Source organism: Mercenaria mercenaria, chromosome 5, assembly GCF_021730395.1.
Source record: "Mercenaria mercenaria strain notata chromosome 5, MADL_Memer_1, whole genome shotgun sequence".
Lineage (NCBI taxonomy): Eukaryota > Metazoa > Mollusca > Bivalvia > Venerida > Veneridae > Mercenaria > Mercenaria mercenaria.
The window spans coordinates 33,571,815-33,584,843 of record NC_069365.1 but is presented as its reverse complement, the minus strand read 5'-3'; the positions used below and the strand labels follow the sequence as shown (position 1 = coordinate 33,584,843).

At 37.2% G+C, this 13,029-nt stretch overlaps 1 protein-coding gene across 3 annotated transcripts in view; it reads right to left on the bottom strand.

Moving 5' to 3' along the window:
* The window catches only part of LOC123556812 (la-related protein 1B-like), a 75,363-nt gene that overhangs the window by 35,039 nt on the left and 27,295 nt on the right, over positions 1-13,029 (bottom strand). For all 3 annotated transcript variants that reach the window (XM_045347805.2, XM_053543143.1, XM_053543144.1), the window contains exon 5: positions 4,051-4,203. In XM_045347805.2, coding sequence (XP_045203740.2) covers positions 4,051-4,203 — 153 coding nt within the window. The remainder of the gene's footprint in view (positions 1-4,050; positions 4,204-13,029) is intronic.

The following is a 13,029-nucleotide window of genomic DNA, read 5'->3' as shown; positions in this document are numbered from 1 at the left end:
ACAGATCAAGCTGAAGAAGATCCATCTACAGGTTCACGAGGAGAAGTCATTTAAAGGTATATTTATTTTTAGCTCTAGCAGCCCCTAAAAGGGAGGACCTAACAATGATGCTACAGACCAAGTTTGATGAAGTTCCATCACGTGGTTCATAAAAAAGTCTTTTCCTATTTTTAGCTCTAGCAGCCCATAAAAGGGGCCAAGTGCCCAAATTTGAACAAACTTGAGAGAGGACCTTACAAGGACGCAACAGACCAAATTTCGTGTAATTCTGACCTGCAGTTTCAGAGATATTTAAGTAAAAATGTTGACAATGGACAGAGGATGACAGATGCCTGACCATCAACCTTTACTAATAGCTCACCCTGAACCCTTGGTTCAGATGAGCTAAATATATGTAATTTTGTTTTTCTTTCTTACTGATTTGACACACATTTGGGGTTCGGCAGTACACAACCAACAGTAACAACAACTTGTAATCAAGTTTTAAACAACTCGTGACAGAATGATGATTTTCTTTGCCTACAGATTTCTATTAAGACTATTATAATTAAACATATAGATCTTCGCATTTTCAGTACACATTTCAGTTAACTTATCAATTTATTGTTTTCATGAAGTTTGTCAACACACAAAACACTCCTTGTCCCACAAGCACTTAATGAAGGTTACTAGTTTTTACAAATCTGTTATAAAAAAAAATTGCATTGTTGAAATACATGATTAAACCCAGATAACAATGGACTATTGTTAAAACTTTGGAATAGATTACTGTTGCAATGACTGTTTTTGCTCATTTTATTAATCAAACATTCCTATTTTATATGACTTGTGGAAAATAGTTCCTGAACAAGTGCATTTGGTCATTAAAATTTGCACGTCTGTCACTAGGAACTGTCAAGATTACAAGAAATATAGTACTCAAAAACTGTCAGTAATATACAGCAGTTTTCATGTTTTTAGTAATAAACATGGAGATCAATTTTTGTGCATGCATCACAATATGAAATCAAGTACATGAAAACATGACATTCATTGAGCTGGTTTATCGTAGGAAGAATCCGGTCAGACAGCTGGTATTTTACATGAATTCGCAACTATATAAATCAATGTGATACCTCATTATACTTATATCAATAAATCCTATTTTCTGCCTTTTACTTCTTTTTTGATTAAAAAAAGCAATCAACTATATACATGAAAATACTAGAAAAGGTAAATACAAGATAGTATATATGTCACATCTGGGTCCAATATATTGAGACATTTGGGACTCAAATGATTGATTTGAACTTGAAATTGTCCAATGGTAAGGCTACATCCTGAGACAGGAAGCCAATCCCTTATAACCTTGGAATCAGGTCTACATAGTTCAACTGGTGGCTCCTTTTTAGCTTTGGTTGTATCTGACTTGTTTCATTACACTTCTAGCATTCATAATGCAGTGTTTATTCTAGGACGTGCCATTGCAATAATCATGCTAGATTTTTCAAGATCCCGCACATTCCTGGGTCGTATGTGCGACAGGGCGCGAGCATCCTAGACTGTAGGCATGAATTCACAAAGCTTAAAGCTACATAAACAGCAAAAAACAGAAAAGCACAAAAGCAATATTTTACTGACAAGAATGCTTTCCCTTTGGTCACATGACTAGATATTGTTTATTGTTCTAATTAATGAGCCCCCATGATCTCCACCGATAATACGCGATGAAAATTCTAATGCAAATAATCAGAATGTCAAAACAAGAGGACCATGATGGTCCTGAATTGCTCACCTATCCCCACATGACCTAGTGTTGAACTGAGTACGACGTCGTTATTTCTATTATTTGACATAGTGACCTAGTTTTAAAGCACATGTGACATAGATATCATCAAGATAAAAAATTCTGACCAATCTTCATGAAGATCCATTGAAAAATATTACCTCTAGAGAGGTCACAAGGTTTTTCTATTATTTGACCTAATGACCTAGTTTTTGAAGGCACGTGACCTACTTCTGAATCTGACCTAGATATCATCAAGGTGAACATTCTCACCAATTTTCATGAAGATCTCATGAAAAATATGGCCTCTAGAGAGGTCACAAGGTTTTTCTATTATTTGACCTACTGACCTAGTTTTTGATCGCACGTGACCCAGTTTCAAACTTGACCTAGATATCATCAAGTGGAACATTCTGATCAATTTTCATGAAGATCCATTGAGAAACATGGCCTCTAGAGACATCACAAGGTTTTTCTATTTTTAGACCTACTGACCTAGTTTTTGAACGCACGTAAACCAGTTTCAAACCTGACCTAGATATCATCTAGGTGAACATTCTCACCATTTTTCATGAAGAACCATTGAGAAATATGGCCTCTAGAGAGGTCACAAGGTTTTTCTATTTTTAGACCTACTGACCTTGTTTTTGACCGCACGTGACCCAGTTTCGAACTTGACGTAGATATCCTCAAGGTGAACATTCTGACCAATTTTCATGAAGATCCATTGAGAAATATGGCCTCTAAAGAGATCACAAGGTTTTTCTATTTTTAGACCTACTGACCTAGTTTTTGACCCCACATGACCCAGTTTCAAACTTGACCTAGATATCATCAAGAGGAACATTCTGACCAATTTTCATGAAGATCCATTGAGAAATATGGCCTCTAGAGAGATCACAAGGTTTTTCTATTTTTAGACCTACTGACCTAGTTTTTGAAGGCACGTAACCCAGTTTCAAACCTGACCTAGATATCATCTAGGTGAACATTCTCACCATTTTTCATGAAGATCCATTGAGAAATATGGCCTCTAGAGAGGTCACAAGGTTTTTCTATTTTTAGACCTACTGACCTAGTTTCTGACCGCACGTGACCCAGTTTCGAACTTGACGTAGATATCCTCAAGGTGAACATTCTGACCAATTTTCATGAAATCCATTGAGAAATATGGCCTCTAAAGAGATCACAAGGTTTTTCTATTTTTAGACCTACTGACCTAGTTTTTGACCCCACATGACCAAGTTTCGAACTTGACCTAGATATCATCAAGGTGAAAATTCTGACCAATTTTCATGAAGATCCATTGAGAAATATGGCCTCTACAGAGGTCACAAGGTTTTTCTATTTTTAGACCTACTGACCTAGTTTTTGACTCCACATGACCCAGTTTCAAACTTGACCTAGATATCATCAAGGTGAACATTCTGACCAATTTTCATGAAGATCGATTGAGAAATATGGCCTCTAGAGAGGTCACAAGGTTTTTCTATTTTTAGACCTACTGACCTAGTTTTTGACCCCACGTGACCCAGTTTCGAACTTGACCTAGATATCATCAAGGTGAACATTCTGACCAATTTTCATGAAGATCTCATGAAAAATATGGCCTCTAGAGAGGTCACAAGGTTTTTCTATTTTTAGACCTACTGACCTAGTTTTTGACCGCACGTGACCCAGTTTCAAACTAGGCCTAGATATCATCAAGATGAACATTCTGACCAACTTTCATAAAGATCCCATGAAAAATGTGACCTCTAGAGTGGTCACAAGCTAAAGTTTACGCACGCACAAACGCACGCACGCACGGACAGACGACGGACGCCACGCGATCACAAAAGCTCACCTTGTCACTTTGTGACAGGTGAGCTAAAAAAAGGGAATCACAGATTTTTTCCAAACTTCCCATTCAGAGTAATCAAAACTTCAGTTTGAGTGTACTCCTGTGAGAGTTTGATGCAAGTGAAGCATACTAAGATGCAATGAAGAAACCTCTCTAAAATAACAAATTTATCAATAGTGAAACAAGCTGTTACCTGTAATAAAACATCACTGAACAAAGCCATGCTTGTTTTGCTTGTGTATATGACCTCCCACACTTCTCTGCAAGGAACCCCGCTTGTTTTTGAAAAATCCCCCCTATTTTTCAGACAAAGGGGAGATTCCCTATCCCCCTTCCCCAGTTTTTCGATTTCTGGAATAAACACTGCATACGTAGAAATTTAATCAATGCTCATGCAAGCATCTACTTAGGTTTAATCATTTAACTCCAGAATAGCACCCACCTGTTAAACTTTCAGCATCCATTCTGTTGCCTCTTCCTCGACCCCCACCACGCCCTCTGCCCCTCATCACACCACCTCCTCTTCCTCCACGTCTAACATGACCTCTGGGACTCGGTAGTCGCATATCTTTTCTCCAGTTATCAGATTCAGAACCTGTTGGTTCAAGTACACAAAAGTAGATTATTTACATTAAGATATATTGGCAAAAGCATTGAAACTCTTCTAGTGTCAAGGTAAGTATCAAACTCTTCTAGTGTCAAGGTATCAAACCCTTCTAGTGTCAAGGTAAGTATCCAACCCTTCTAGTGTCAAGGTAAATATCAAACTCTTCTAGTGTCAAGATAAGTATCAAACTCTTCTAGTGTCAAGGTAAGTATCAAACTCTTCTAGTGTCAAGGTAAGTATCAAACTCTTCTAGTGCCAAGGTAAGTATCAAACCCTTCTACCGTATTTTAGTGTGTATAGGTCGCACTTTTTCTACCCATTTTGCTGCCTGAAAAAGTTCCTGCGACCTATATGTCAGAACATTGCCAGCAGTTTTTTTTTTCGGGCCAATTTTCTGACCGTAGCTCTCGCAAAATTACGTGCATCTGTTACGAACGAACAAAATGGATAAAAAATATCAATATCGGCGGCTTTTAACTAATAGCGGTTACTTTCAATAAAATATATCGTAAATAACCCATACAGACTATTAAAATTACGAATGACTTTAATTCAAAGATGTTTTGCAGTCTGAATTACGTTTGTTTCTACTTTCGTTTTACTGGACGCCATTAACATGTACTCCGGGTTGGATAAAATCCGGACAGATCCGTCCTCCATTCCAAACATTGTTTATACTAATTCTTAGTGTATTAAAAAGCTTGAATGATTATTTTTTACTTTTGATTTTTAAATAAAAGAAAAAAAATCCAAAAAGAGATATTTTGTTAATCTTTTTACTCAGAATCAAAAGAACGCGGTTAATTACATGACACGGAAAGGTGTTATAATTGCTGTGCAAACAATTCACACTTAAACTTGCATGATAACTGACGTCTGCTGCCAATTAGTGTCAAAAAGCCGCTTTTCTTTGATGTAGTCTGTTACCGATACTACTGTTGGTACGAAACGGTTGGGAACGAAAATAACACAGTCCGATTTCCACCAATCAGGTTCTGATAATAATTCAGTCCGCGGCATCAATATGGCCGCCGCCATAACTTTTTTGCCGGTAAATATTAAATATTGCTGGGGAAAAAATCTGAAATTTAACTGCGACTAATACGCTAGAAATTAAATTTTCCGACCATTTCCAGAGCAAAAATTAGATGCGGACTCTACATTACCGCGACCTATACACACCAAAATACGGTAGTGTCAAGGTAAGTATCCAACCCTTCTAGTGCCAAGGTAAGTATCAAACTCTTCTAGTGTCAAGGTAAGTATCAAACTCTTCTAGTGTCAAGGTAAGTATCAAACTCTTCTAGTGCCAAGGTAAGTATCAAACTCTTCTAGTGCCAAGTTAAGTATCAAACTCTTCTAGTGCCAAGGTAAGTATCAAACTCTTCTAGTGTCAAGGTAAGTATCAAACTCTTCTAGTGCTAAGTTAAGTATCAAACTCTTCTAGTGTCAAGGTAAGTATCAAACTCTTCTAGTGTCAAGGTAAGTATCAAACTCTTCTAGTGCCAAGGTAAGTATCAAACTCTTCTAGTGCTAAGTTAAGTATCAAACTCTTCTAGTGCCAAGGTAAGTATCAAACTCTTCTAGTGTCAAGGTAAGTATCAAACTCTTCTAGTGTCAAGGTAAGTATCAAACTCTTCTAGTGTCAAGGTAAGTATCAAACACAGAGACTTCAAGGCACAATGACCTATTTAAAAGACACTGCGACCATTGCATACAGAATACAGTTTGTATTTAAATGGACAGACCGGGCAACCTACAAAAACACACACAAAAATCTATACTAAGAGCGACTCCAGCTGCTTTTTTGCTTGCAATCGATTTATTTTTATACAAAAATGAGTACTAAATTGAAACTAAAGCATTTTAAATAAAATATTATATTGAATTGCCTACAGAATATTAACTAGTCAACTTAAGACAGCTTTATCATAGGAGACCACATTTATATCCTGGTCTAATTCATATTGTAACTACATGTCACCAACTATTACTTGTTCAAGTAGATTTTTGCTTGTCCATTTGTCACTGTTGTATCCTGATATATGCATGGCGTGTAATTGTACAAAAAATACTTTACAAGAACAATTTTATTGTCTCTACATTATAATTCAATGTCATTGTTCAATGGCCTTGTGTTTATTACCACTAGTGTTTCTGAGAACAACACGATAACTTGCCAACAATGTATCAACTGTGCAGAATTAATGATTAATGATTTATAGACATGGTAACTGTAGGAACCCTCTATTAGAAGTATCAAATATTTTTGTAGATTTTCAAAAAAAGAGTTTCATTAAAGCTGAATTTTAAAGAAGATTCCTTATGTTAATCTAAACAGTTCTGTATCTATCTTTTCTAGCCGTAAATATGCTTAAAATTCAGAAGCTTGATAACTTATTTTTATGAAGCAGAACATATTTTCCACTTTGTTATGAAGACAAGTTTTGAGATTCCAAAATATAAATCCATTGACTATTCATGAAAAATTGCAGAGCTGATTAATTTGTATCATTCCTCTTTAATTTTTATTTTTCAATTTATAATAACCTTCAAACAAGAGATCACAGAGTGATCTTGGCGCCCATCACTGAGCCATTTTTGAATGTTCCAAATTTCAAGACTAGATCAAGGTCAAAATCAAGGTCAAAGTTAATTTCGGTACACAAAACTGTGCATGTGGTCCAAATTTGAAGCTGCAGCTTGAGAAATGTGAAAGTAGGTCACTAGATCAATTTCAAGGTCAAAGTTCATTTCTGTATACAAAACTATGCCTGTGCTTCAAAACTGAAGGCTGCAGCTTGAGAAATGTGAAAGTAGGTACTTGGTAAAAATCAAGGTCAAATTTCAATTCAGAACACAGAACTATGCATGTGGTCCAAATTTGAAGCCTGTAGCTTGTCAAATGTGAAAGTAGGTCACTAGGTCAATCTCAAGGTCAAAGTTCATTTCGGTACACAAAACTATGCATGTGGTCCAAATTTTAAGGCTGTAGCTTAAGAATTGTGAAAGTAGGTCACTAGGTCAAAATCAAGGTCAAATTTCATTTCGGAACACAAAACTGTACATGTGGTCCAAATTTGAAGCCTGTACCTTCAAAAATGTGAAAATAGGTCACTCAGTCAATGTCAGGGTCAAAGTTTATTTCTGTACACAAACCTATGCAGGTGGTCCAAATTTGAAGGCTGTAGCTACAGAAATGTGACAGTAGGTCACCAGGTCAATCTCAAGGTCAAAGTTCATTTTGGTACACAAAACTATGCATGTGGTCCTTTCATTTGAAGGCTGTAGCTTGAGAAATGTGAAAGTAGGTCACTAGGTCAAAATCAAGATCAAATTTTATTTCGTAACACAAAACTATGCATGTGGCCCAAATTAAATATGAAAGTAGGTCACTAGGTCAATGTCAAGGTCAAAGTTTATTTTGGTACACAAACCTATGCATGTGGTCCAAATTTGAAGGCTGTAGCTACAGAAATGTGAAAGTAGGTCACTAGGTCAAGATCGAGGTCAACTCATGTCAAGGTTCATCCAGCCACTCAAAACTATACATAAAGGTCAAAATTTGAATGTTGTAGGTAATGACAAGATTTTTAAAGTTTTTCCCTATATAAGTCTATATAAACCATGTGACCCCCAGCGCGGTGCCATATTTGATCCTAGGAAAATAATTAGGATAACCTTGGTAGAGGACCGCTAGATGATGCTTCATACCAAATATCAAAGTCCTAGGCCCTGTGGTTTTGGCCAAGAAGATTTTCAAAATTTTTCCCTAAATAAATCTATGTAAATCATAAAAATAAACAAAGGGCCATAACTCACTCAAAAATTGTTGAACCAGTCTGATTTTCATAGGAACACAACTAGGGTATCAATACATCATTCTGACAAAGTCTGGTCAAAATCCCCCCCAGTAGTTTCTGAGGAGATGCGATAACAAGAAATTGAAGGACAGACGGAAGGACGACAGACCACAGACGCAGAGTGATTTGAACAGCCCACCATCTGATGATGGTGGGCTAAAAAAAGGTTTTCGTTTTAAAAATGTTTAAATCTGCAAAAAGTCTGTTTGCTTAATCAACTGAAACTGAGAAAGGAAACAGCGAACTGCCTGCAGGAATTATCTCCCTTAACTATATTAGTATATTACCAGTAATCACTATCAATACAAATATCCTGCAATGAGGATAATCACAAGGCCATTTGAACTTGACAAATGAAATCAAAGCGTTTTTGTAATTTAGGCTGATTTCCTATTTAATCATTATTTCCAACAGTAGCAGTATTTTTTCTGAAAAAAGATACTCAATTTTAAAATTATTTCGGCAATATTCTTCTGTAATCAAAAAGAAGAAAACACTGAATAACAAGAGCACCGCCTTGCGGGTGCTGACGCTCATCTGATTTTTTTTGTGTAATAGAAATATTGTCCTACCCATGATTTTCTAAGTCTAACAAGAGATCACAGAGTGATCTTGGCGCCCACCAAGGGCCATTTTTGAGTGTTCCAAATTTCAAGACTTACTGACTAGCGCAAGGTCAAATTTCATTTCCGTACACAACACTGTGCATGTGGTCCAAATTCGAAAGCTGTAGCTCGAGAAATGTGAAAGTAGGTCACTAGATCAATCTTAAGGTCGAAGTTTAATTTGGTACACAAAACTATGCAAGTGGTCCGAATTTGAAGGCTTAGCTTGAGAAATGTGTAAGTAGGTCACTAGGTCAAAATCAAGGGTCAAATTTCACTTCAGAACACAAATCTATGCATGTGGTCCAAATCTGAAGCCTGTACCTTCAAAAATGTGAAAGTAGGTCACTAGGTCAATGTCAAGGTCAAAATTTGTTTCGGTACACAATTATCCTATGCAAGTGGTCTAAATTTGAGGCCTGTAGCTACAGAAATGTGAAAGTAGGTCACTATGTCAATCTTAAGGTCAAAGTTCATTTGGTACACAAAACTATGCATGTGGTCCAAATTTGAAGGCTGTAGATTGAGAAATGTGAAAGTAGGTCACTAGGTCAAAATCAAGGTCAAGTTTAATTTCAGAATACAGAACTATGCATGTGGTCCAAATTTAAAGCTTGTACCTTCAAAAATGTGAAAGTAGGTCACTAGGTCAATGTAAAGGTCAAAGTTTGTTTCGGTACATAAAACCAGGCATGTGGTCCAAATTTGAAGGCTGTAGCTTGAGAAATGAGAAAGTAGGTCACTGGGTCAAAATCAAGGTCAAATTTAATTTCGGAACACAAAACTATGCATGTGGTCCAAATTTGAAGACTGTACCTTCAAAAATGTGAAAGTAGGTCACTAGGTCAAAATCAATGTCAAATTTCATTTTGAAACACGTAACTATGCATATGGTCCAAATTTGATACTTGTACCTTCAAAAATGTGAAAGTAGGTCACTAGGTCAAAATCAAGGTCAAAGTTTTTTCAAGTGCACAAATCTATGCATGTGGTCCAAATTTGAAGGCTGTAGCTACAGAAATGTGAAAGTAGGTCACTAGGTCAAAATCAAGGTCAACTCATGTCAAGGTTCATCTTGCCACTCAAAAATATACATGTGGTCCAAATTTGAATGTTGTAGTTATTGACAAGAAGATTTTAAAAGCTTTTCCCTATATAAGTCTATATGAACCATGTGACCCACGGGGCGGGGCCATATTTGACCCTAGCGGGATAATTTGAACAAACTTGGAAGAGAACCACCAGATGATGCTACATTACAAGTATCAAAGCCCTAGGCTTTGTGGTTTGGACAAGAAGATTTTCAAAGTTTTTCCCTATATAAGTCTATGTAAACCATATGACCCCCAGGGTGGGGCCATATTTGACCCTAGGGGTATAATTTGAACGATCTTAGTTGAAGACCACTAGATGATGTCACATACAAAATATCAAAGCCCTAGGCCCTGTGGTTTTGGGCAAGAGGTTTTTCAAAGTTTTTCCCTATATAAGTCTATATAAACCATGTGACCCCCAGGGCGGGGCCATATTTGACCCCAGAGAAATAATTTGAATCATCTTGGTAGAGGACCACTAGATAATGCTTCATACCAAATATCAAAGCCCTAGGCTCTGTGGTTTTGGACAAGAAGGTTTTCAAAGTTTTTCCCTATATAAATCTATGTAAATTATACAAATAAACAAAGGGCCATAACTCACTCATAAATTGTTGAACCAGTCTGATTTTCAGGGGGACACAACTAGGGTACCAATACATCATTCTGACAAAGTTTGGTCAAAATTCCCCCAGTAGTTTCTGAGGAGATGCGATAACAAGAAATTGTTAACGGACGGACGGACGGACGGACTGACGGACGGACGGAATGACGGACGGACGGACCACGGACGCAGAGTGATTTTAATAGCCCACCATCTGATGATGGTGGGCTAAAAAGGGCCATCATTCTTGCAAAAAGCAGGATACAGTTATGTTTCTTGATGTACAGTGTCCACTTATAATGGTGAAAAACTGTTGCAAGTTTTAAAGCAATAGCTTTGATAGTTTATGAGAAAAGTTGACTTAAACATAAAACTCAACCAAGAAATTGATTTTCTAAGTCCAAAAGGGGCAATAATTATTGCAAAAGCAGGATGGAGTTACGCTGCTTGCTGTACATGGTCAGCTTATGATGGTGAACAAGTGTTGCAAGTTTCAAAGCAATAGCTTTGATAGTTTAAGAGAAAAAGTTGACCTAAACATAAAACTTAACCAAGAAATCTGATATTTTCTAAGTCCAAAAGGGGCCATAAATCTTGCAAAAAGCAGGACAGAGTTATGTTTCTTGCTGTACAGGGTCAACTTATGATGGTGAACAAGTGTTGCAAGTTTTAAAGCAATAGCTTTGATAGTTTAGGATAAAAGCTGACCTAAACATAGAACTTAACCAAGAAAACTGATTTTCTAAGTCCAAAAGGGGCAATAAATCTTGCAAAAAGCAAGATGGAGTTATGTTTCTTGATGTACAGGGTCTGCTTATGATGGTGAACAAATATTCCAAGTTTCAAAGCAATAGCTTTGATAGTTTGGGAGAAAAGTTGACCTAAACATAAAACTTAACCAAGAAATCTGATATTTTCTAAGTACAAAAGGGGCCATAATTCTTGCAAAAAGCAAGATGGAGTTATGTTTCTTGATATACAGGGTCAGCTTATGATGGTGAACAAGTATTCCAAGTTTCAAAGCAATAGCTTTGATAGTTTAGGAGAAAAGCTGACCTAAACATAAAACTTAACCAGGCAACGCCGACGCCGACAACCGCTCAAGTGATGACAATAACTCATCATTTTTTTTCAAAAAATCAGATGAGCTAAAAAGTATGCCCACAGGCAGAATGTCGAGCCTGCCAGGTGTCAAGTGTGACCTTGGCCTTAGACCTAGGGACCTGGTTCTTGCGCAAGACACTTCGTCTCATAACGGTGAACATTCATGCCAAGTTACATCAAAATCCCACCATGCATGAAGAAGAAATGCTCCGGACAAACTTCAATTTGACCTTTGACCTCCAACTGTGACCTTGACCTTTGAGATAGGAACATGGGGTTTGCGCATGACATGCCTTCTCATTGAGGTAAACATTCATGCCAAATATAAACAAGATTGGTCCATGCATGTCAAAGTTATGGTCCGGACAAAATCAGACGCACAGACGGACGGACGCACACACATACACCGAACTGCCAAAAGTGAAGACTAAGTCTAGCTCACCGCAAGCGGGTTCAGAAATACAAGAGATCACACAGTGATCTTGGCGCCCACCAATGTGCCATTTTTGAGTGTTCCAAATTTCAAGACTTACTGACTACCTCAAGGTCAAATTTCATTTCCGTACACAACACTGTGCATGTGGTCCAAATTCGAAAGCTGTAGCTTAAGAAATGTGAAAGTAGGTCACTAGGTCAATGTCAAGGTCAAAGTTTGTTTCGGTACACAATCCTATGCATGTGGTCTAAATTTGAAGCCTGTAGCTTCAGAAATGTGAAAGTAGGTCACTAGGTCAATCTTAAGGTCAAAGTTCATTTTGGTACACAAAACTATGCAAGTGGTCCAAATTCGAAGGCTGTAGCTTGAGAAATGTAAAAGTAGGTCACTAGGTCAAAATCAAGGTCAAATTCTATTTCGGAATACAAAACTATGCATGTGGTCCAAATTTGAAGCCTGTACCTTAAAAATGTGAAAGTAGGTCACTAGGTCAATGTAAAGGTCAAAGTTCATTTCGGTACAAAAAACTATGCAAGTGGTCCAAATTTGAAGGCTGTAGCTTGAAAAATGTAAAAGTAGGTCACTAGGTCAAAATCATGGTCAAATTCTATTTCGGAATACAAAACTATGCATGTGGTCCAAATTTGAAGCCTGTACCTTAAAAATGTGAAAGTAGGTCCCTAGGTCAATGTGAAGGTCAAAGTTGTTTTCGGTACACAAAACTATGCATGTGGTCCAAATTTGAAGGCTGTAGCTTGAGAAATGTGAAAGTAGGTCACTAGGTCAAAATCAATGTCAAATTTCATTTTGAAACACGGAACTATGCATATGGTCCAAATTTGACGCCTGTACCTTCAAAAATGTTAAAGTAGGTCACTAGGTCAAAATCAAGGTCAAAGTTTTTTCCAGTGCACAAAACTATGCATGTGGTCCAAATTTGAAGGCTGTAGCTACAGAAATGTGAAAGTAGGTCACTAGGTCAAAATCAAGGTCAACTCATGTCAAGGTTCATCTTGCCACTCAAAAATATACATGTGGTCCAAATTTGAAGGCTGTAGCTACAGAAATGTGAAAGTAGGTCACTAGGTCAAAATCAAGGTCAACTCAT